The following is a 23665-nucleotide window of genomic DNA, read 5'->3' on the forward strand; positions in this document are numbered from 1 at the left end:
AAGTTTCTCCTCTATGGTTTACTAACATGGAAGAATTGGAGAATAAATCTCATAAAGCAATTGACTCAATGTATTATCACATCAAGTATAGAAATCAATGAATGAATATAAAGTTTCTTTTTCTTACCTTTTCCACAAAGCAAGTGAAACATCTGGGTAAAGATAAAATAATAACATAAAATAATCCAGTGGAATGTATTATAATGTGATCTAAGTAATAAATATATGTATATAAACGTATAGATATAGACAACTACACAATATACGACCCACAACATTGCAGAACATGGCACATCATAGTATCAGATTGTTTACAAGTATTAGAAGTAGCAGGTTAATATACAGATGGTAAATGAGTATATATTGTGTACAGTATGGTATTATAACAATCTAAATGTTTTATTGAAAGATTATTGTTTAGAATTCAAGAATATATTATCACAAATCTTCTATATGTAATAGGAGTCACATGATATACATTACATAGTGAGGCTGAAGAGAACAATCTCCATTCTTGTAACACAGCTGTATCACATCTTCTTGTCCATGTAACACACAGGACATCAGGATATTACTTGTTGTAGCTTTTATAGATGAAATATTACAGAGATTGTGGTAACAAGGCCGGAGAGATCTCAGTAATGGTCTCCGGTGGGAGCAATCACAGAGATACATTTATAGATCTAATAATGTGTAAGTAATAATGATTAAGAAAATCATTAGGTGGAAGGGAATTGCTAGCTCTGCAATTCCCTAGTGCTGCTGCAGGAACAATAGAAGAAGGGGAGACAGTGAGCCCTAAACTCGACACAGTCCCTATCGCTAACTATTGCCAAAACTGTCCCAATGACAGAGACAACTGGGTGGTGATCCCTTCTACGAATAAGTGTCACATAGAACAAGACAGGACAAAACAACACAGAAGCAAAGTCAGCAAGCCGAGGTCAAGGGGTGATAATTTTGTTGCACATACTCGTTTGCTTGAAGTGAAAAAAGGATTCTTTATTTCACATGGTGTTGGTGAGCCTACATACAAGTGAGTATGGATCTAGCCAGACAAAGGTCATTGTAACATTTTGATCTATATTTCCACTTTTCTCTGTCTTTCTACATGCCGTGTACCTTAACATATTTGTGAAACATCTACTTGTCTTGGATTGATGAATAAAATAATACTTTTCTCACTTTAAGCAAACAAGTGTGTGCAACAAGATTATTACTCCTTGGATACGAGTTGGAGAACCTTTTATACTCAGCACCACCACCAAGATTATAGAGAGTGTGCGCTTCCACTGACATTACTACAAACAAGGTTCATAGCCAGAGAGACAAGGCAGTACAAAATTGTAATGCAAAAGAGTCGTCACAAAGGAATCCAAAGGTCAGAGGTCAGTAATACAATACCAAGAGCAAGTAGGAAGCTAGCGAGGGCAAAGTCACAGGACAGAGTGAACAGCCAGCAATCCTGTGTGGTCTGATGACTTCCATAGAGGAAGTCCAGGATCTGCACCAGACTTTATTGGTAGACAGGCTGTCCATTACACAGGTGAGGCTAAGATTAACTATTTGATGAACAGTGGAAAACAAGGTGCAGGAGATGGGTGTGGTGGAAATTCAATCACAGAGGAGAGGTGATAGAGCTATGTTCACACAGATCAACAAAAACTCTAAGGCCCTGTTCACATGGGGCAAGAGGAGGTGGATCATGGGGCTGAATCCACGTCACAATCTGCCCCTTACAATGAAGTTCTAGGCATGTTGCCATTCACGAAAAAAATAAATGAGCTGTCCTTTCTTCAGACGGACTCCAGCTGAGTGCAGGCATTATTGGATGATAACTCACTGTATTTGGCTGTAAAAGGCTTGTTGTGTTTCACCTTGTACACACAGGTATGAGTAATGAGCAGCAGTATAGGGGCAGTGAGTATTACAATGTATATTAACTTTCTTTCTGTCAATGATGCTGCAACCACCCCAAATTCTTATTTGATTTCCACCTTATACTTTCCCTACAATCCTCTTTCCCTGACGTTCTATCTGTTTTCTATCCCTGTCCCGAGCTCCTGCTGATGTCTGTCCCTGCAGTAAGAGCGATGTGAAATGACTGCAACTAAAATGGCTGCTGGTTTTTATAGGGCTGTGACATCACCGGAGCGGCTTCTAATTGGCTGCACACATTGAATTGTGGGTGATCCCGTGTTTCCACTTGGGTGGGTGATCCCTGCCACTTGTCCTACATGTGTAGTGGCCATGTTTTAAAAAAATGTGATTTGAAGCATTGAAGTGTGAGGCAATCGGGCTTCTTGGCGAATCAAATCCAACTTCTGCAGAATTGATTCGCTCATCTCTAGTGGCAATGATAGGGAAGAGTATCCAAATGCATTGGAGCAGTCGTTTGATCAAGGTTTTGGGATCTCTATTGGTATTAATTATTGGTTTGTTGCATAGGCTCAGATGGATTTGTGGTAATTCCAGTAGACAATGGTGGGAGGTGGATATTGACTTTACCCCCTTTGAATATGGAGGGCATCTGTGAATCTTGAAATTTAGCCTGCCTGGATTTCTGCTTTGTAGGATCAAAAAGACTGAAGACTTATAGTAGACTTGATCTATTTTGGGAGAGAGACACTCCATTTTATTTACTTTTTTTGGTGAAGGCTTGTGGGTGTTTGAGGTTTCTGTGATGCATTTCAACCAAAATTTCATATTATTTTCTTGGAGATCTAACTGATCCTTATCTAGTTTCTTGGTTTTGCGTTGCAGGCTCTCACATTCAATATTAAGCCTCCTGGTGCACAACACCTATTCATTCTAATACAGTCCGGACGGTGCACGTGTTTTTCTATTTCAGAGACATGATTATTTATCAAAATGTTCAGATTAAAGGCCAAATTTTGACAATTAAATGATAGTCTATCAGGAGTCCTTTACTGCAAATGAATAGATAATCCCATTCTTGTGAAAATATTTAGTCATTGGTAATAGAGTTGAGCGATCAGGATCGGAAAATATCAGATCCTGATCAGCGAGTAAATTTTAGAATTGCGATCGGGTTCCAATCCAACCTAAAAAGATTGTGAACGGAATTCCGATCCCGATTGCTCAACCCTTACCGGCCACTTAACTCAAATCTGAAATTTCCCCAATGTGGGACTATTAAAGGATTATCTTATCTTATCTTAACTGTAACTTAACTGCACAGAACCGATGCTGCTCCCCGGAGCTCCAGGCCGTTGTTCTCTGTCCTCTCCTCTCTCATTCACATGCCGGCAGAGTTCCTGTGCGCACCTCCACCTCCCTAGGCTAGTGTTACTGATGCTGGGAGTAGGTGGGTCTTGTTGTGGCTTAGGAGAGTGTGGGCGGAGAGATGTGAGTGATTCATTAGGGAGGCGGGGCCACGTACGAGACTCTGCTGGTGTCTAAATGAGAGCAGATAGAAACGGACAGAGAACAACGGCCCGGAGTTCCAGGAAGTGGCGTACACACTGGGAGGAGAGGCGGCACCGACTCTGTGCAGGTAAGTGTAAACCAGGGGGGACTAAGTAGCCGGTGGATTTTTCAAAATAAAATTGAAGCCTTCAATTTTGGGACTTCACGCTGTGTAGTGAATAGGATCATTTTTAAAACCTAATTTTCGATCATTAAAAAATCCCATTGACTTGCATCGGGATTGGAATTGGGATCGGGATCAGATGGAAAATGATCAGAAGTTGGATTTTAAAAACGATCGTGAAATCTCAAGATCGCCTCAACCCCACTCGGGAATGCTGAAGATTGGCTTATTTTTTTGCAGTAGCTGAAAAATCAGCTAGAAGAAAAAAAAATGGCATCTGCCTCCCAATCAAATGAATCAGGGTAGATTTCAGGTGGAATTAACCTCATATTCAGCTCCAAATATAACTGGCGTAAAATTTTGCATATACTTATCTTGGGTCGCGGATTGAAACATAGGCTACTTTGTAGAGCCCTACCCCACCGGACTTCACGGTAAATTACGCCGATGTTCGCTCGGGTATCCGCTTGAGGACCTGAGATGACGTCATCCCAGGTCCTTGAGAAGTCAGCAGATTGGCTCGCTCTGCAGTGTGGGCCAGCCTGCAAGCTAAAGAAGATGGCAGTGCTCACTCACTCGGGAGAGGACCGCACATACAGCCTGAGTTTCGGGCCACGTGCTTGGTGTATCAGCTATGGCTTTTTGGTGAGTACGTGGGAGGGGGGACTGGGGGTAGACATGGGGATCACCGAAGGAAGGGAGGCAGAGTGGGGAGGTGGGTGCCACGGTAGGGGGGTCGGAGGTCAGTGTTGAGGCCGAGGGGGGACGGGGGTTGCTGTTGAAGGGGGGCCAGAGTTGGTTGTGGGGCTGCCACGGGAGGGGGTGTGGTGGGGAAAAGGGGTGCCGACGGAGCTGGGAGCCGTGAGAAGGGGGGTAGCCTAGGCATAGCATACCATAACCAGAGTCAATTGCCTACATGTACGCGGGTTAGCGTTGGCGTTGGATGAAGTTGCGGAAAGATGCTAGTTTATTATATTTTTATTAAATGGTGGTTCTGTCTTTGCCACAGTAATTCTAACTTGGGACTTTAGCCTAATTGAGTTTTACTTTCCTGTCTATTAAAGTTGTCCTAGGTGGCCACAGATGACTGTTGCCTCTAGTAGACGTAACTCTTTAAGGCCAGGACCTAATGGGTTGGAAACGCAGCATTTTACAGTAAATGTAAAGTGGATGGAATTCATGAAAATCCCATGCCCACTTTGCGTTTGGACACACTGTGATTTCCAAAACTGGTGCGGTGAAAAATTCTGTGTAGATGGGAAAAGCCAGAATCGCATCCACTTTGCAGGTACTATAATACACAGCGTTTTTTGTCCACCCGCAGAATAAATCCTCACATTGCGGAAACATGTTTTGTTTTTGTTGCTGATTTTTCGGAGGTTTTTGAGCTAAGGCCAGAAGTGGATACAAAATGAATCATACTGGTTAGAATCTCTTCTAGTAGCCTCTAAGGACTATTCCCATCTCACATACTTATGTGCATATAAACCGTGTATGTCAAGAAATGTTTGGTAGGTGGTAATTCCACCTCCTGCACCTTTTTAGGGAAAGCAGTCCCCAGACCCAAGGGTGGAGGTTGCTGTCACATACAAGTGAAGAAAGAGTAGAATAGTGACCAATATTGTGCATGACTATCGCCATTAATGTGGGGATATTGTCACTCCTTAGGGAGAAACCACCATGTAGGTGTGTGGAGTCTTATAAAGCCATTTTCACTCCACTGTGGGGGATTATGGGAAGAATATGCAAATGTTTTTCCCAGGATGTAAATAGGGAAACACTGCCTCTGTATGCTGCCCTCTATTGGAAGCAGCTCCCTTGAACATCATACCTGACTTTCCAACAAGCCTTTAATTGCATTGATGCAGGAATTTGCCAAGTCAGTATCATCCCAAATGTGGATGGCGCTATTTCGATCTGATTGGATCTCATCAGCACAGTTAAAGGCTTGTTGGAAACCCAGGCATGATGTTCAAGGGAGCTGCTTCCAATGGAGGGAAGCATACAGATGCAGTGTTTCCCTATTTACATCCTGGGAAACACATTTGCATATTCTTCCCATAATCCCCCACAGTGGAGTGAAAATGGCTTTATAAGACTCCACACACCTACATGGTGGTCTCTCCCTAAGGAGTGACAATATTCCCATAAACTGGTCTAGAAGTCTCTCACCTCTGCCAAGTCAGTTCTCCCTAGACTGTGCTGATGAGACCTAATCAGATCGAAACGATGCTGTCCACAGTTGGGATGATACTGACTTTGCTAAATCCCGCATCATCGCAGCAAAGGCTTGTTGGAAAGTCGGGCATGATGTTCAAAGGATCTGCTTCCAATAGAGGGCAGCATACAGAGGCAGTGTTACCCTATTTACATCCTGGGAACACATTTGCATATTCTTCCCATAATCTCTCCATTAACGTATAAAGGTATTTATATAGCTCCAATAGAATGGAGAAGAGCAACATACATGCATGGCCAACTCTCCATCTTCTCTCTACGTAGATGTGGCTACCTCGCTAAGGAGCGTGACATTGGGTGGCTTTTCTTATTAAAATATTCTGAGATTGGAGAAAGGTAAACTCCATCCAGACTTCATTGTAAGAGTAAAGTGATCCAGCGAACGCCATCCACACATTACAGAGGAATGCCTGCAGCGGGAATACTGACATTTCCAATAACTGTTGTGTTTTTGGAAATGGCAGCATGCCAATAATATTTATGGAGGTATAAATGAAGAAAAAAAAGTCAGTAGATCAAGTCAGTAGAGGTGGACTTTCTGTGAAAAGCGTTACAGGAAAAAACGTAACTTGTTTTTGGTTCTTCTCGCAGTGCAAAGATCTACTATGTTGGGGCTATAAACAAGTTGTTAGGAGCCTGACGCAACAATAATCACTGTGAGTCTTGGACAACTAGAATCCCAAGGCACTGAATAAGATAAGATAAGATAAGATATTCCTTTAATAGTCCCACAATGGGGAAATTTCAGTGATACAGTTTCATAGATGGTACAGTAGTATATAACAAGAGAGAAACACATACAGCTCATGGCAGATAGAGAAATCCTAGGAATCATAGCAACTAAAAAAGAAAGAAACACAGACACACTGCAGGATCATTTAGTTCTCTGTGCAGATAGATGTTAATAATAATAATAATAATAATAATAATAATAATAATAATAATAATAATAATAATACAGCCGACTTGGTTGTAGGACACGAGGAGGGGGGTCACAGCATGTGGATATAACAAGCAGAAATTTTGCAGAGGTGGGGGACATATCATGATTAGAGATGAGCGAACAGTGTTCTATCGAACTCATGTTCGATCGGATATTAGGCTGTTCGGCATGTTCGAATCGAATCGAACACCGCGTGGTAAAGTGCGCCATTACTCGATTCCCCTCCCACCTTCCCTGGCGCCTTTTTTGCTCCAATAACAGCGCAGGGTAGGTGGGACAGGAACTACGACACCGGTGACGTTGAAAAAAGTAGGCAAAACCCATTGGCTGCCGAATACATGTGACCTCTAATTTAAAAGAACAGCGCCGCCCAGGTTCGCGTCATTCTGAGCTTGCAATTCACCGAGGACGGAGGTTTCCGTCCAGCTAGCTAGGGCTTAGATTCTGGGTAGGCAGGGACAGGCTAGGATAGGAAGGAGAAGACAACCAACAGCTCTTGTAAGAGCTAAATTCCAGGGAGAAGCTTGTCAGTGTAACGTGGCACTGACGGGCTCAATCGCCGCAACCCAGCTTTCCCAGGATCCTGAATGGAATACACTGTCAGTGTATTCCCGTATACCCGATATATACCCCGATACCCGTTCCAACGGTGTGCCCCCCCACCTTCACCCCAGAAATACCCTGCAAGTCCCCTAGCAATAGAATTGGGGCTATATACACCCACAATTTTTACTACTGGTATACAGTGCCATTGTCTGACTGGGAATTCAAAGAATATATTGGGAATACAAATACCCTCATTTCTTGCTACTGCCATATAGTGCCAGTTTCTGACTGGTAATTCAAAGAATATATTGGGGTTACGTGCACCCACAATTTTTACTACTGGTATACAGTGCCATTGTCTGACTGGGAATTCAAAGAATATATTGGGAATACAAATACCCTCATTTCTTGCTACTGCCATATAGTGCCAGTGTCTGACTGGGAATTCAAAGAATATATTGGGGTTACGTGCACCCACAATTTTTACTACTGGTATACAGTGCCATTGTCTGACTGGGAATTCAAAGAATATATTGGGGTTATAAATACCCTCATTTCTTGCTACTGCCATATAGTGCCAGTTTCTGACTGGTAATTCAAAGAATATATTGGGGTTACGTGCACCCACAATTTTTACTACTGGTATACAGTGCCATTGTTTGACTGGGAATTCAAAGAGTATATTGGGAATACAAATACCCTCATTTCTTGCTACTGCCATATAGTGCCAGTTTCTGACTGGTAATTCAAAGAATATATTGGGGTTACGTGCACCCACAATTTTTACTACTGGTATACAGTGCCATTGTCTGACTGGGAATTCAAAGAGTATATTGGGAATACAAATACCCTCATTTCTTGCTACTGCCATATAGTGCCAGTTTCTGACTGGTAATTCAAAGAATATATTGGGGTTACGTGCACCCACAATTTTTACTACTGGTATACAGTGCCATTGTCTGACTGGGAATTCAAAGAATATATTGGGGTTATAAATACCCTCATTTCTTGCTACTGCCATATAGTGCCAGTTTCTGACTGGTAATTCAAAGAATATATTGGGGTTACGTGCACCCACAATTTTTACTACTGGTATACAGTGCCATTGTCTGACTGGGAATTCAAAGAGTATATTGGGAATACAAATACCCTCATTTCTTGCTACTGCCATATAGTGCCAGTTTCTGACTGGGAATTCAAAGAATATATTGGGGTTACGTGCACCCACAATTTTTACTACTGGTATACAGTGCCATTGTCTGACTGGGAATTCAAAGAATATATTGGGGTTATAAATACCCTCATTTCTTGCTACTGCCATATAGTGCCAGTTTCTGACTGGTAATTCAAAGAATATATTGGGGTTACGTGCACCCACAATTTTTACTACTGGTATACAGTGCCATTGTCTGACTGGGAATTCAAAGAGTATATTGGGAATACAAATACCCTCATTTCTTGCTACTGCCATATAGTGCCAGTTTCTGACTGGGAATTCAAAGAATATATTGGGGTTACGTGCACCCACAATTTTTACTACTGGTATACAGTGCCATTGTCTGACTGGGAATTCAAAGAATATATTGGGGTTATAAATACCCTCATTTCTTGCTACTGCCATATAGTGCCAGTGTCTGACTGGGAATTCAAAGAATATATTGGGGTTACGTGCACCCACAATTTTTACTACTGGTATACAGTGCCATTGTCTGACTGGGAATTCAAAGAATATATTGGGGTTATAAATACCCTCATTTCTTGCTACTGCCATATAGTGCCAGTTTCTGACTGGTAATTCAAAGAATATATTGGGGTTACGTGCACCCACAATTTTTACTACTGGTATACAGTGCCATTGTTTGACTGGGAATTCAAAGAGTATATTGGGAATACAAATACCCTCATTTCTTGCTACTGCCATATAGTGCCAGTTTCTGACTGGTAATTCAAAGAATATATTGGGGTTACGTGCACCCACAATTTTTACTACTGGTATACAGTGCCATTGTCTGACTGGGAATTCAAAGAGTATATTGGGAATACAAATACCCTCATTTCTTGCTACTGCCATATAGTGCCAGTTTCTGACTGGTAATTCAAAGAATATATTGGGGTTACGTGCACCCACAATTTTTACTACTGGTATACAGTGCCATTGTCTGACTGGGAATTCAAAGAATATATTGGGGTTATAAATACCCTCATTTCTTGCTACTGCCATATAGTGCCAGTTTCTGACTGGTAATTCAAAGAATATATTGGGGTTACGTGCACCCACAATTTTTACTACTGGTATACAGTGCCATTGTCTGACTGGGAATTCAAAGAGTATATTGGGAATACAAATACCCTCATTTCTTGCTACTGCCATATAGTGCCAGTTTCTGACTGGGAATTCAAAGAATATATTGGGGTTACGTGCACCCACAATTTTTACTACTGGTATACAGTGCCATTGTCTGACTGGGAATTCAAAGAATATATTGGGGTTATAAATACCCTCATTTCTTGCTACTGCCATATAGTGCCAGTTTCTGACTGGTAATTCAAAGAATATATTGGGGTTACGTGCACCCACAATTTTTACTACTGGTATACAGTGCCATTGTCTGACTGGGAATTCAAAGAGTATATTGGGAATACAAATACCCTCATTTCTTGCTACTGCCATATAGTGCCAGTTTCTGACTGGGAATTCAAAGAATATATTGGGGTTACGTGCACCCACAATTTTTACTACTGGTATACAGTGCCATTGTCTGACTGGGAATTCAAAGAATATATTGGGGTTATAAATACCCTCATTTCTTGCTACTGCCATATAGTGCCAGTTTCTGACTGGTAATTCAAAGAATATATTGGGGTTACGTGCACCCACAATTTTTACTACTGGTATACAGTGCCATTGTCTGACTGGGAATTCAAAGAGTATATTGGGAATACAAATACCCTCATTTCTTGCTACTGCCATATAGTGCCAGTTTCTGACTGGGAATTCATAGAATATATTGGGGTTACGTGCACCCACAATTTTTACTACTGGTATACAGTGCCATTGTCTGACTGGGAATTCAAAGAATATATTGGGGTTATAAATACCCTCATTTCTTGCTACTGCCATATAGTGCCAGTTTCTGACTGGTAATTCAAAGAATATATTGGGGTTACGTGCACCCACAATTTTTACTACTGGTATACAGTGCCATTGTCTGACTGGGAATTCAAAGAGTATATTGGGAATACAAATACCCTCATTTCTTGCTACTGCCATATAGTGCCAGTTTCTGACTGGGAATTCAAAGAATATATTGGGGTTACGTGCACCCACAATTTTTACTACTGGTATACAGTGCCATTGTCTGACTGGGAATTTAAAGAGTATATTGGGAATACAAATACCCTCATTTCTTGCTACTGCCATATAGTGCCAGTGTCTGACTGGGAATTCAAAGAATATATTGGGGTTACGTGCACCCACAATTTTTACTACTGGTATACAGTGCCAATTTCTAACTAGGAATTCAAAATGCGCAAGGCTCCCGGAAAGGGACGTGGACGAGGCCGTGGGCGAGGTCGGGGGAATGGTTCTGGGGAGCAAGGTAGCAGTGAAGCCACAGGGCGTCCCGTGCCTACTCCTGTGGGGCAGCAAGCATTGCGCCACTCCACAGTGCCAGGGTTGCTTGCCACATTAACTAAACTGCAGGGTACAAACCTTAGTAGGCCCGAGAACCAGGAACAGGTCTTGCAATGGCTGTCAGAGAACGCTTACAGCACATTGTCCAGCAGCCAGTCAGACTCTGCCTCCTCTCCTCCTATTACCCAACAGTCTTGTCTTCCTTCCTCCCAAAATTCCGAAGCTTTACAGAACAATAACCCAAACTGTCCCTGCTCCCCAGAGCTGTTCTCCGCTCCTTTCATTGTCCCTCAACCTGCCTCTCCACGTCACGATTCCACGAACCTAACAGAGGAGCATCTGTGTCCAGATGCTCAAACACTAGAGTCTCCTCCATCTCCGTTCGATTTGGTGGTGGATGACCAGCAACCCACCCTCATCGACGATGATGTGACGCAGTTGCCGTCAGGGCATCCAGTTGACCGGCGCATTGTGCGGGAGGAGGAGATGAGACAGGAGTTGGAAGAGGAAGTGGTGGATGATGAGGACACTGACCCGACCTGGACAGGGGGGATGTCAAGCGGGGAAAGTAGTGTGGATGTTGAGGCAGGTGCAGCACCAAAAAGGGTAGCTAGAGGCAGAGGCAGAGGTCAGCAGCTTAGGCGAAGCCAGGCCACACCCGGAATCTCCCAAGATGTTCCAGTTCGTACCCAGCCCCGAAAAACTCCCACCTCGAGGGCACGTTTCTCGAAGGTGTGGAGTTTTTTCAAGGAATGCGCCGAGGACAGATATAGTGTTGTCTGCACAATTTGCCTCTCGAAATTGATTAGGGGCTCTGAGAAGAGCAACCTGTCCACGACTTCAATGCGCCGTCATTTGGAATCCAAGCACTGGAATCAGTGGCAGGCAGCAACGGCAGGACAAAGGCCGCCTGCCGTTCACGCCACTGCCACTGCCTCTGCCACTGCCTCTGCCTCTGCCACTGCCACTGCTGACTGTGCTGGCGATGCACTCCAGAGGACGAGCCAGGACACCACTTCATCTGCCTCCGCCACTTTGTTGACTTCTACCTCATCCTCCCCTGGTCCTGTCTTATCTCCTTCTCCTGCACCATCAAAGGCACCATCAGGCGTTTCTTTACAACAACCCACCATCTCTCAGACATTGGAGCGGCGGCAGAAATACACTGCTAACCACCCACACGCGCAAGCCTTGAACGCCAACATCGCTAAACTGCTGGCCCAGGAGATGTTGGCGTTCCGGCTTGTTGAAACTCCCGCCTTCCTGGACCTGATGGCAACTGCGGCACCTCGCTATGCCGTCCCTAGCCGTCACTACTTCTCCCGGTGTGCCGTCCCCGCCTTGCACCAGCACGTGTCACTCAACATCAGGCGGGCCCTTAGTTCCGCGCTTTGCACAAAGGTCCACTTGACCACCGACGCGTGGACAAGTGCATGCGGACAGGGACGCTACATTTCACTGACGGCACACTGGGTGAATGTAGTTGAGGCTGGGACTGCTTCCCAAACTGGCCCGGTGTACCTCGTCTCCCCGCCTAACATTCCTGGCAGGGACACGAGAAGAACACCCCCCTCCTCCTCCTCCTCTACCGCCTCCTCCTCCGCCACCGCCTCCTCCTCCGCCACCGCCTCCTCCTCCGCTGTTAGATTGACCCCAGCTACGAGTTGGAAACGTTGCAGCACTGGCGTTGGTAGACGTCAGCAGGCTGTGCTGAAGCTGATCAGCTTGGGGGACAGACAGCACACTGCCTCCGAGGTGAGGGATGCCCTCCTCGATGAGACGGCAATATGGTTTGAGCCGCTGCACCTGGGCCCAGGCATGGTCGTTTGTGATAACGGCCGGAACCTGGTAGCAGCTCTGGAGCTTGCCGGACTCCAACATGTTCCATGCCTGGCCCACGTCTTCAACCTAGTGGTGCAACGTTTCCTAAAGAGCTACCCCAATGTTCCAGAGCTACTGGTGAAAGTGCGGCGCATGTGCGCCCACTTTCGCAAGTCGATAGTAGCCGCTGCTAGCTTAAAATCTCTCCAGCAACGCCTGCATGTGCCACAACACCGGCTTTTGTGCGACGTCCCCACACGCTGGAACTCAACGTTTCAGATGTTGAATAGAGTGGTTGAGCAGCAGAGACCTTTGATGGAATACCAGCTACAAAACCCTAGGGTGCCACAAAGTCAGCTGCCTCAGTTTCACATCCATGAGTGGCCATGGATGAGAGACCTTTGTGACATCCTACGGGTCTTTGAGGAGTCCACAAGGAGGGTGAGCTCTGAGGATGCGATGGTGAGCCTTACAATCCCGCTCTTGTGTGTTCTGAGAGAATCCCTGATTGACATCAGGGATAACTCAGATCACACAGAGGAGTTAGGGATAGCATCCGATCCGTCACAGCTGGAGAGTAGGTCCACACATCTGTCCGCTTCACTGCGTTTAATGGAGGAGGAGGAGGAGGAGGAGGAGGAAGAAGAGTTGTCCGATGATGTGATGGTGATACAGGAGGCTTCCGGGCAACTTCGAATCGTCCCATTGTTGCAGCGCGGATGGGTAGACATGGAGGATGAGGAGGAAATGGAGATTGAACTTTCCGGTGGGGCCAGAGGAGTCATGCCAACTAACACTGTGGCAGACATGGCTGAGTTCATGTTGGGGTGCTTTACAACCGACAAGCGTATTGTCAAAATCATGGAGGACAACCAGTACTGGATCTTTGCTATCCTTGACCCCCGGTATAAAAACAACATCTCGTCTTTTATTCCGGTAGAGGGGAGGGCCAATCGCATCAATGCTTGCCACAGGCAATTGGTGCAGAATATGATGGAGATGTTTCCAGCATGTGACGTTGGCGGCAGGGAGGGCAGTTCCTCCAGTAGGCAACCAAGTTCTCACCGGTCCACACAAACGAGGGGCACACTGTCTAAGGTCTGGGACACCTTGATGGCACCCCCTCGCCAAAGTGCCGCCACGGAGGGTCCTAGTGTCACCAGGCGTGAGAAGTATAGGCGCATGTTGCGGGAATACCTTTCCGACCACAGCCCTGTCCTCTCCGACCCCTCTGCGCCCTACACGTATTGGGTGTCGAAGTTGGACCTGTGGCTTGAACTTGCCCTATATGCCTTGGAGGTGCTGTCCTGTCCTGCCGCCAGCGTCCTATCTGAGAGGGTGTTCAGTGCAGCCGGTGGCATCATCACTGACAAGCGCACCCGTCTGTCAGCTGAGAGTGCCGACCGGCTCACTTTGATAAAAATGAACCACCACTGGATAGAGCCTTCATTTTTGTGCCCACCTGTGTAAAGCACCCCAACATGAAACTCCATGTCTGTACTCAACCTCTCCAATTCCTCCGCATCCTCATACTCATCCACCATAAGCGTTGCACAATTCTGCTAATACTAGGCTCCCTCCAACATGATTTCCCCCAACTCTGCTGGTTAGAGGCTCCCTCCACCCTGATTTCCACCAACTCTGCTGGTTAGAGGCTCCCTCCACCCTGCTTTCCCACAACTCTGCTGGTTAGAGGCTCCTTCCACCATGAATTTGCCAAAACTGGGCTGTTTAGAGGCTCCCTCCACCATGAATTGGTCCAAACTGGGCTGGTTAGAGGCTCCCTCCACCATTAATTGGTCCAAACTGGGCTGGTTAGAGGCTCCCTCCACCATGAATTTGCCCAAACTGTGCTAGTTAGAGGCTCCCTCCACCATGAATTTGCCCAAACTGGGCTGTTTAGAGGCTCCCTCCACCATGAATTGGTCCAAACTGGGTTTTTTAGAGGCTCCCTCCACCATGAATTGGTCCAAACTGGGCTGGTTAGAGGCTCCCTCCACCATGAATTGATCCAAACTGGGGTGGTTAGAGGCTCCCTCCACCATTAATTGGTCCAAACTGGGCTGGTTAGAGGCTCCCTCCACCATTAATTGGTCCAAACTGGGCTGGTTAGAGGCTCCCTCCACCATTAATTGGTCCAAACTGGGCTGGTTAGAGGCTCCCTCCACCATGAATTTGCCCAAACTGGGCTGTTTAGAGGCTCCCTCCACCATGAATTTGCCCAAACTGGGCTGGTTAGAGGCTCCCTCCACCATGAATTGGTCCAAACTGGGGTTTTTAGAGGCTCCCTCCACCATGAATTGGTCCAAACTTGGCTGTTTAGAGGCTCCCTCCACCATTAATTGGTCCAAACTGGGCTGGTTAGAGGCTCCCTCCACCATGAATTGGTCCAAACTGGGTTTTTTAGAGGCTCCCTCCACCATGAATTTGCCCAAACTGGGCTGTTTAGAGGCTCCCTCCACCATGAATTTGCCCAAACTGGGCTGGTTAGAGGCTCCCTCCACCATGAATTGGTCCAAACTGGGGTTTTTAGAGGCTCCCTCCACCATGAATTGGTCCAAACTTGGCTGTTTAGAGGCTCCCTCCACCATGAATTGGTCCAAACTGGGGTGGTTAGAGGCTCCCTCCACCATTAATTGGTCCAAACTGGGCTGGTTAGAGGCTCCCTCCACCATTAATTGGTCCAAACTGGGCTGGTTAGAGGCTCCCTCCACCATGAATTGGTCCAAACTGGGGTGGTTAGAGGCTCCCTCCACCATTAATTGGTCCAAACTGGGCTGGTTAGAGGCTCCCTCCACCATGAATTTCCCAACACTTGGCTGTTTAGAGGCTCCCTCCACCATTAATTGGTCCAAACTGGGCTGGTTAGAGGCTCCCTCCACCATGAATTGGTCCAAACTGGGGTTTTTAGAGGCTCCCTCCACCATGAATTGGTCCAAACTTGGCTGTTTAGAGGCTCCCTCCACCATGAATTGGTCCAAACTGGGGTGGTTAGAGGCTCCCTCCACCATTAATTGGTCCAAACTGGGCTGGTTAGAGGCTCCCTCCACCATTAATTGGTCCAAACTGGGCTGGTTAGAGGCTCCCTCCACCATGAATTTGCCCAAACTGGGCTGTTTAGAGGCTCCCTCCACCATGAATTTGCCCAAACTGGGCTGGTTAGAGGCTCCCTCCACCATGAATTGGTCCAAACGGGTTTTTAGAGGCTCCCTTCACCATGAATTGGTCCAAACTTGGCTGTTTAGAGGCTCCCTCCACCATGAATTGGTCCAAACTGGGTTTTTTAGAGGCTCCCTCCACCATGAATTTGCCCAAACTGGGCTGTTTAGAGGCTCCCTCCACCATGAATTTGCCCAAACTGGGCTGGTTAGAGGCTCCCTCCACCATGAATTGGTCCAAACTGGGGTTTTTAGAGGCTCCCTCCACCATGAATTGGTCCAAACTTGGCTGTTTAGAGGCTCCCTCCACCATGAATTGGTCCAAACTGGGGTGGTTAGAGGCTCCCTCCACCATTAATTGGTCCAAACTGGGCTGGTTAGAGGCTCCCTCCACCATTAATTGGTCCAAACTGGGCTGGTTAGAGGCTCCCTCCACCATGAATTGGTCCAAACTGGGTTTTTTAGAGGCTCCCTCCACCATGAATTTGCCCAAACTGGGCTGTTTAGAGGCTCCCTCCACCATGAATTGGTCCAAACTGGGCTGGTTAGAGGCTCCCTCCACCATGAATTTCCCAAAACTTGGCTGTTTAGAGGCTCCCTCCACCATTAATTGGTCCAAACTGGGCTGGTTAGAGGCTCCCTCCACCATGAATTGGTCCAAACTGGGGTTTTTAGAGGCTCCCTCCACCATGAATTGGTCCAAACTTGGCTGTTTAGAGGCTCCCTCCACCATGAATTGGTCCAAACTGGGGTGGTTAGAAGCTCCCTCCACCATTAATTGGTCCAAACTGGGCTGGTTAGAGGCTCCCTCCACCATTAATTGGTCCAAACTGGGCTGGTTAGAGGCTCCCTCCACCATGAATTTGCCCAAACTGGGCTGTTTAGAGGCTCCCTCCACCATGAATTTGCCCAAACTGGGCTGGTTAGAGGCTCCCTCCACCATGAATTGGTCCAAACGGGTTTTTAGAGGCTCCCTTCACCATGAGTTGGTCCAAACTTGGCTGTTTAGAGGCTCCCTCCACCATGAATTGGTCCAAACTGGGGTGGTTAGAGGCTCCCTCCACCATTAATTGGTCCAAACTGGGCTGGTTAGAGGCTCCCTCCACCATTAATTGGTCCAAACTGGGCTGGTTAGAGGCTCCCTCCACCATGAATTGGTCCAAACTGGGGTTTTTAGAGGCTCCCTCCACCATGAATTGGTCCAAACTTGGCTGTTTAGAGGCTCCCTCCACCATTAATTGGTCCAAACTGGGCTGGTTAGAGGCTCCCTCCACCATGAATTGGTCCAAACTGGGTTTTTTAGAGGCTCCCTCCACCATGAATTGGTCCAAACTGGGCTGGTTAGAGGCTCCCTCCACCATGAATTGGTCCAAACTGGGGTGGTTAGAGGCTCCCTCCACCATTAATTGGTCCAAACTGGGCTGGTTAGAGGCTCCCTCCACCATTAATTGGTCCAAACTGGGCTGGTTAGAGGCTCCCTCCACCATGAATTTGCCCAAACTGGGCTGTTTAGAGGCTCCCTCCACCATGAATTTGCCCAAACTGGGCTGGTTAGAGGCTCCCTCCACCATGAATTGGTCCAAACTGGGGTTTTTAGAGGCTCCCTCCACCATGAATTGGTCCAAACTTGGCTGTTTAGAGGCTCCCTCCACCATTAATTGGTCCAAACTGGGCTGGTTAGAGGCTCCCTCCACCATGAATTGGTCCAAACTGGGTTTTTTAGAGGCTCCCTCCACCATGAATTTGCCCAAACTGGGCTGTTTAGAGGCTCCCTCCACCATGAATTGGTCCAAACTGGGGTGGTTAGAGGCTCCCTCCACCATTAATTGGTCCAAACTGGGCTGGTTAGAGGCTCCCTCCACCATTAATTGGTCCAAACTGGGCTGGTTAGAGGCTCCCTCCACCATGAATTTGCCCAAACTGGGCTGGTTAGAGGCTCCCTCCACCATGAATTGGTCCAAACTGGGTTTTTTAGAGGCTCCCTCCACCATGAATTTGCCCAAACTGGGCTGGTTAGAGGCTCCCTCCACCATGAATTGGTCCAAACTGGGGTTTTTAGAGGCTCCCTCCACCATGAATTTGCCCAAACTCTGCTGGTTAGAGGCTCAATCCACCCTGATTTTCAAAACAAATGTTGGTGCCAACCTCAACTTACTACAAGGGCCAAATTCACTGCTGGTGACAAGCTCTCCTCACTGCAAGTGCCAAATACACATGTTTCAAGGTGTTTTCCTACTGTCAGAGAGGTGGTATTGAGTGTGTAAAGTGTGTAGTTGTTAGGCTGTGATGTTGGGGTAATAGAGGGTCTTTGGTGTGTTAGATGCCCCCAGACATGCTTCCCCTGCTGTCCCAGTGTCATTCCAGAGGTGTTGGCATCATTTCCTGGGGTGTCATAGTGGACTTGGTGACCCTCCAGACACGGATTTGGGTTTCCCCCTTAACGAGTATCTGTTCCCCATAGACTATAATGGGGTTCGAAACCCGTTCGAACACACGAACATTGAGCGGCTGTTCGAATCGAATTTCGAACCTCGAACATTTTAGTGTTCGCTCATCTCTAATCATGATAACATGTGGTAGTTCCTTTGGTAGGTGGTGAGATCTCCTGCTCACAGCTGATAGTTCAGTATCTTGCATCAGCACTATTGTCCTTTTAACCACAAAAAATGCCCAAAATGTCCTTCATCACAAGCCGTCCTCCTCCTCCTTACCACAGTGTTCTACTGCCCCAAGGAAGTCAGAGACCATCCAGGTATACAGGGTGCTGCTCTCTTGCCAAGCTTCCATAACTCCTGGGGGTAGGTGGGTGATGGTAGGTTCCCAGGCTGTAGCAGAGTCCCACGTGTCCACAGTAATAGAAAGAAATACCAGTTAGCTGTAGCATCTTCACACATCAGCAATTGACGCCAGAAATCATCTCCTTGAACGAAGAAGTCCGCATTTCCATGTAGGTTTCTCTTCCATGCCGCATGTTGAGCCATGCTGTCCTAGCTGGGGGGATGGTAACAGGCACATGTGGAAACCAGCTGAACCAGGTCTTGAGTCCATGCTTTACAATGGAAACAAAAGGAACAAAAAAACTCCACAGGGTCTTCCATTCAATTTATAGTTGCTAAATTCATAGTGCTAGATTGGTTACCGGATTCTTGAAGATACAGAGAAAAAGAGTGAAAAAGGAAAGAAAAAGTTTGCTCCCAGCTTGGAGCACTGCATCAAAGGCAGCCAGCCTCTCAGGGGGCGGCGCCTATGAATGTACTATTCTCTCCTAACTAGAGTGGAACCAGACCCCAGAGTTCCTCACCAGAGCTCCTGATGGTGGAGATGGACTTCGTAAAACCAGGGGTCCGGTTCCACAGCCGCCCAGAGAGCACTGCACACCCAGTGAACCCCAAGTAAGGAGGACCCAGAAAAACCCAGACACTAACCTCAGTGGATAAAAATTCCGGAGAGCAGGCCAGCAACAGAAACAGACGTACAGAGCAAGCAGGTAATCCAGAGGTCAAAGTACGTTCCAAGGGAAGCCAAAGCATAGTCAATCAAGCAAGTCGGTAATAGGAGGTCACGTGATAGCAGAAGGTAGAGGCAGAAGCATAGTCAGGAGCGCCGGGTCATACACAGAAGGTTGCGGAGCAGCCAAAACAGGATCCAAAAAGGGAAGGTCAGGAACAAGCCAAAGGTCTTGCACAGGAGATCAAGAAATCTGGAGATCAAGAAGGAGATGTCTGTAAAGCAAGCTGAAGTCATACATGTGCAGAGGGGGTGATCAGGAACAGCAGGGGCAGGAGTACAAGGCAGGGTGAATCGCAGGAAGCTGATGCCATTAAACAAATATCTAGCGGCCAAAATAGTCCCCCGACTCACCAATCCCAGAAATGGAAGGTCCCATTACTATAAGGAGGCTGGAACTCCCGTAGAGTCAAGCAGAGGTTCCGGCCCCCCTCCACGAGGGACTAGAAGTGTCATTCCGATGCTGAACAAAGAGCGGGCCGGGAGCCTCACCGAGCACAGAGGAGGCCCTGGCCCACTGTAACACAAATTATTGGACATATATCACTTTGCTCTTGAGCTTTATAAAGGCTTGCTTCATCTCTCTATTACTCAGACTGTAGATCAGGGGTAGGGAACCTTTGGCTCTCCAGCTGCTGTGAAACTACAACTCCCAGCATGCTCCATTCACTTCCATGGGAGTTCCCAGAACAGCAGAACCAGTATGCATGCTGGGAGTTGTAGTTTTGCAACAGCTGGAGAGCCATACGTTCCCTACCCCTGCTGTAGATGATGGGATTAAGCAGAGGAGTTACTACAGTGTAGAGCATGGACAGGATTTTCTTTACATTGCCCGTATTTGGAAATAGATAGATAGTGACGATTGACCCATAATATAAGGAGACCACGGCCAGGTGAGAGCTGCAGGTGGAGAAGGTCTTCTGTCTCCCAGTTACAGATGGGATCTTCAGTATAGTGAGGATTATATACACATAGGACATCACAATGACAATCAGTGGTAAGACAGCAAATGGTATGCCCAATAGAATGTCTTCTACTTTTACGAAGAAAGTGTCTGAGCAGGAAAGTTCAAGTAAAGGATCAAAATCACAGAAGTAATGGTCAATGGTGTTTGGTCCACAGAATCTCAGATAACTTATAGATACCGAAATATCTAAAATAGCAACAAATGTCATCACCCAACACAAGAGAACAGATCTTATACAAAATGTGAGGTTCATGACTGAGGAGTAATGTAGGGGGTGACAGATGGCCTGATACCGGTCATAGGACATCAATGTCAGAAAAAGACTTTCCAAGGATTCTGAGGCTGCAAAAATACAAAATTGTAGCAAACAGCCAATAAAAGACACAAAACTCCCATCATACAACACAACATGGAGCATGAGAGGTACAATGGTGGAAGAAAGAAGGATATCTGAGAAGGAGAGCTGTGTGAGGAAGAAGTACATGGGAGAGTGGAGGGATCTGCTGTAGGACACCACCAGGATGATCAGGAGGTTTCCACATATTGTCACACAGTAGATGAGCAGCAGCAGGAGGAAGAAATAGATCTTTACATTTTGAAAATTTTGAAATCCTAAAAGCCAAATCTCAGTCACATTGTTGGAATTGCTGCTCAGCATATTCAGAGAGATTATAACAGAGGACCTAGAACCCCTGGGGTACACCACATATACCAGAGGACCCGGCACTGACCCCTGGGGTACACCACATATACCAGAGGACCCAGCACTGACCCTGGGGGTATACCACATATACCAGAGGACCCAGCACTGACCCCTGGGGTACACCACATATACCAGAGGACCAGCACTGACCCTGGGGGTATACCACATATACCAGAGGACCCAGCACTGACCCCTGGGGTACACCACATATACCAGAGGACCCAGCACTGATCCCTGGGGTACACCACATATACCAGAGGACCCAGCACTGACCCCTGGGGTACACCACATATACCAGAGGACCCGGCACTGATCCCTGGGGTACACCACATATACCAGAGGACCCAGCACTGACCCCTGGGGTACACCACATATACCAGAGGACCCGACACTGATCCCTGGGGTACACCACATATAACAGAGGACCCAGCACTGACCCCTGGGGTACACCACATATACCAGAGGACCCAGCACTGACCCCTGGGGTACACCACATATACCAGAGGACCCAGCACTGACCCCTGGGGTACACCACATATACCAGAGGACCCGACACTGATCCCTGGGGTACACCACATATAACAGAGGACCCAGCACTGACCCCTGGGGTACATCACATATACCAGAGGACCCAGCACTGACCCCAGGGGTACACCACATATACCAGAGGACCCGGCACTGACCCCTGGGGTACACCACATATACAAGAGGACCCTGCACTGACCCCTGGGGTACACCACATATACAAGAGGACCAAGCACTGACCCCTGGGGTACACCACATATACCAGAGGACCCAGTACTGACCCCTGGGGTACACCACATATAACAGAGGACCCAGCACTGACCCCTGGGGTACACCACATATACAAGAGGACCAAGCACTGACCCCTGGGGTACACCACATATACCAGAGGACCCAGTACTGACCCCTGGGGTACACCACATATAACAGAGGACCAGCACTGACCCCTGGGGTACACCACATATACCAGAGGACCCAGTACTGACCCCTGGGGTACACCACATATAACAGAGGACCCAGCACTGACCCCAGGGGTACACCACATATACCAGAGGACCAGCACTGACCCTGGGGTACACCACATATAACAGAGGACCAGCACTGACCCCTGGGGTACATCACATATAACAGAGGACCCAGCACTGACCCCTGGGATACACCACATATAACAGAGGACCCAGCACTGACCCCTGGGGTACACCATATATACCAGAGGACCCAGCACTGACCCCTGGGGTACACCACATATAACAGAGGACCCAGCACTGACCCCTGGGGTACACCACATATAACAGAGGACCCAGCACTGACCCCTGGGGTATACCACATATACCAGAGGACCCAGCACTGACCCCTGGGGTACACCATATATACCAGAGGACCCAGCACTGACCCCAGGGGTACACCACATATACCAGAGGACCCAGCACTGACCCCAGGGGTACACCACATATACCAGAGGACCCAGAACTGACCCTGGGGGTATACCACATATACCAGAGGACCCAGCACTGACCCCTGGGGTACACCGCATATACCATCCAGGCGCTACCTGCCCTCACCCCCCCATCCTTTGAAGTGCATGCTGTTCGTATCTACTCACCCTCCAACCTCCAACTGGCCGTCATATATCGACCGCCGGGACCTACCGCTGCCTTTATCGACCACTTCACCACCTGGCTTACACACTTCCTATCCACAGACACCCCCACCATCATCATGGGTGACTTCAACATCCCCATTAACACAGACCACCCCTCCGCCTCCAGTCTCCTATCCCTCACCGCCTCCTTTGGTCTCTCCCAATGGTCCTCCTCTGCCACCCACATAAAAGGGGGCACACTAGACCTAATATTCACCCGCCTCTGCTCCATATGCAACCTCTCTAACTCTCCATCCACGCTCTCTGACCACAACCTGCTGACATTCTCTGCCCTCTCCTCTCCAATAGACACCCCAACCTCTAAACCAACACGCCCCCACAGGAACCTCAACCGGCTTGACACCTGCACCCTCTCAGACTCTCTCCTACCACTCGCTGACATATCCTCACTCCAGGACACAGATGCCGCTGCTGCCTTCTATAACAACACCATTACCTCAGCTCTTGATTCTGTGGCCCCCTACACATACACCAGAGCTCGACCGATCAATAGACAACCCTGGCACACTGACCTGACTAAAAAACTGAGACGTGCCTCGCGGGTTGCAGAACGCCTCTGGAAGAAAAGCCACTCCCAGGAGGATTTCCTCAGGTACAAAGAAGCAGTTCTCTCATTTAAGAACGCACTCACCTGTGCAAAGCAGGTCTACTTCACCACACTCATATCTGCACTCTCTCGCAACCCCAAACAGCTCTTCTCCACCTTCAACTCCCTCCTCCGTCCTCCCGCCCCCCCCCCCTCCGACATCACTTATCTCCGCTGACGACTTTGCCGCTTACTTTAAAACTAAAATTGACACCATCAGACAGTCTCACCCCACTCCCCCGACAACCCCTCTACCCAACTACTTACTGTTCCTCATCCCTGACCTGTTTCTCCTCCATAACTGACGAAAAACTGTCCTCCC

At 47.4% G+C, this 23665-nt stretch overlaps 1 protein-coding gene across 1 annotated transcript; it reads right to left on the reverse strand.

The window, feature by feature from the left end:
• Positions 1-11: 11 nt before the first annotated feature.
• Positions 12-21025, reverse strand: LOC142204258 (olfactory receptor 11L1-like). The gene is made up of 3 exons (XM_075275568.1): positions 20158-21025; positions 128-152; positions 12-21 (listed from the first exon to the last, which is right to left on the reverse strand). Exons 1-3 carry the CDS (start codon positions 21023-21025, stop codon positions 12-14), a joined length of 903 nt encoding a protein of 300 aa, XP_075131669.1.
• Positions 21026-23665: the final 2640 nt, after the last annotated feature.

Source organism: Leptodactylus fuscus, chromosome 5 (assembly GCF_031893055.1).
Source record: "Leptodactylus fuscus isolate aLepFus1 chromosome 5, aLepFus1.hap2, whole genome shotgun sequence".
Taxonomy (NCBI): domain Eukaryota; kingdom Metazoa; phylum Chordata; class Amphibia; order Anura; family Leptodactylidae; genus Leptodactylus; species Leptodactylus fuscus.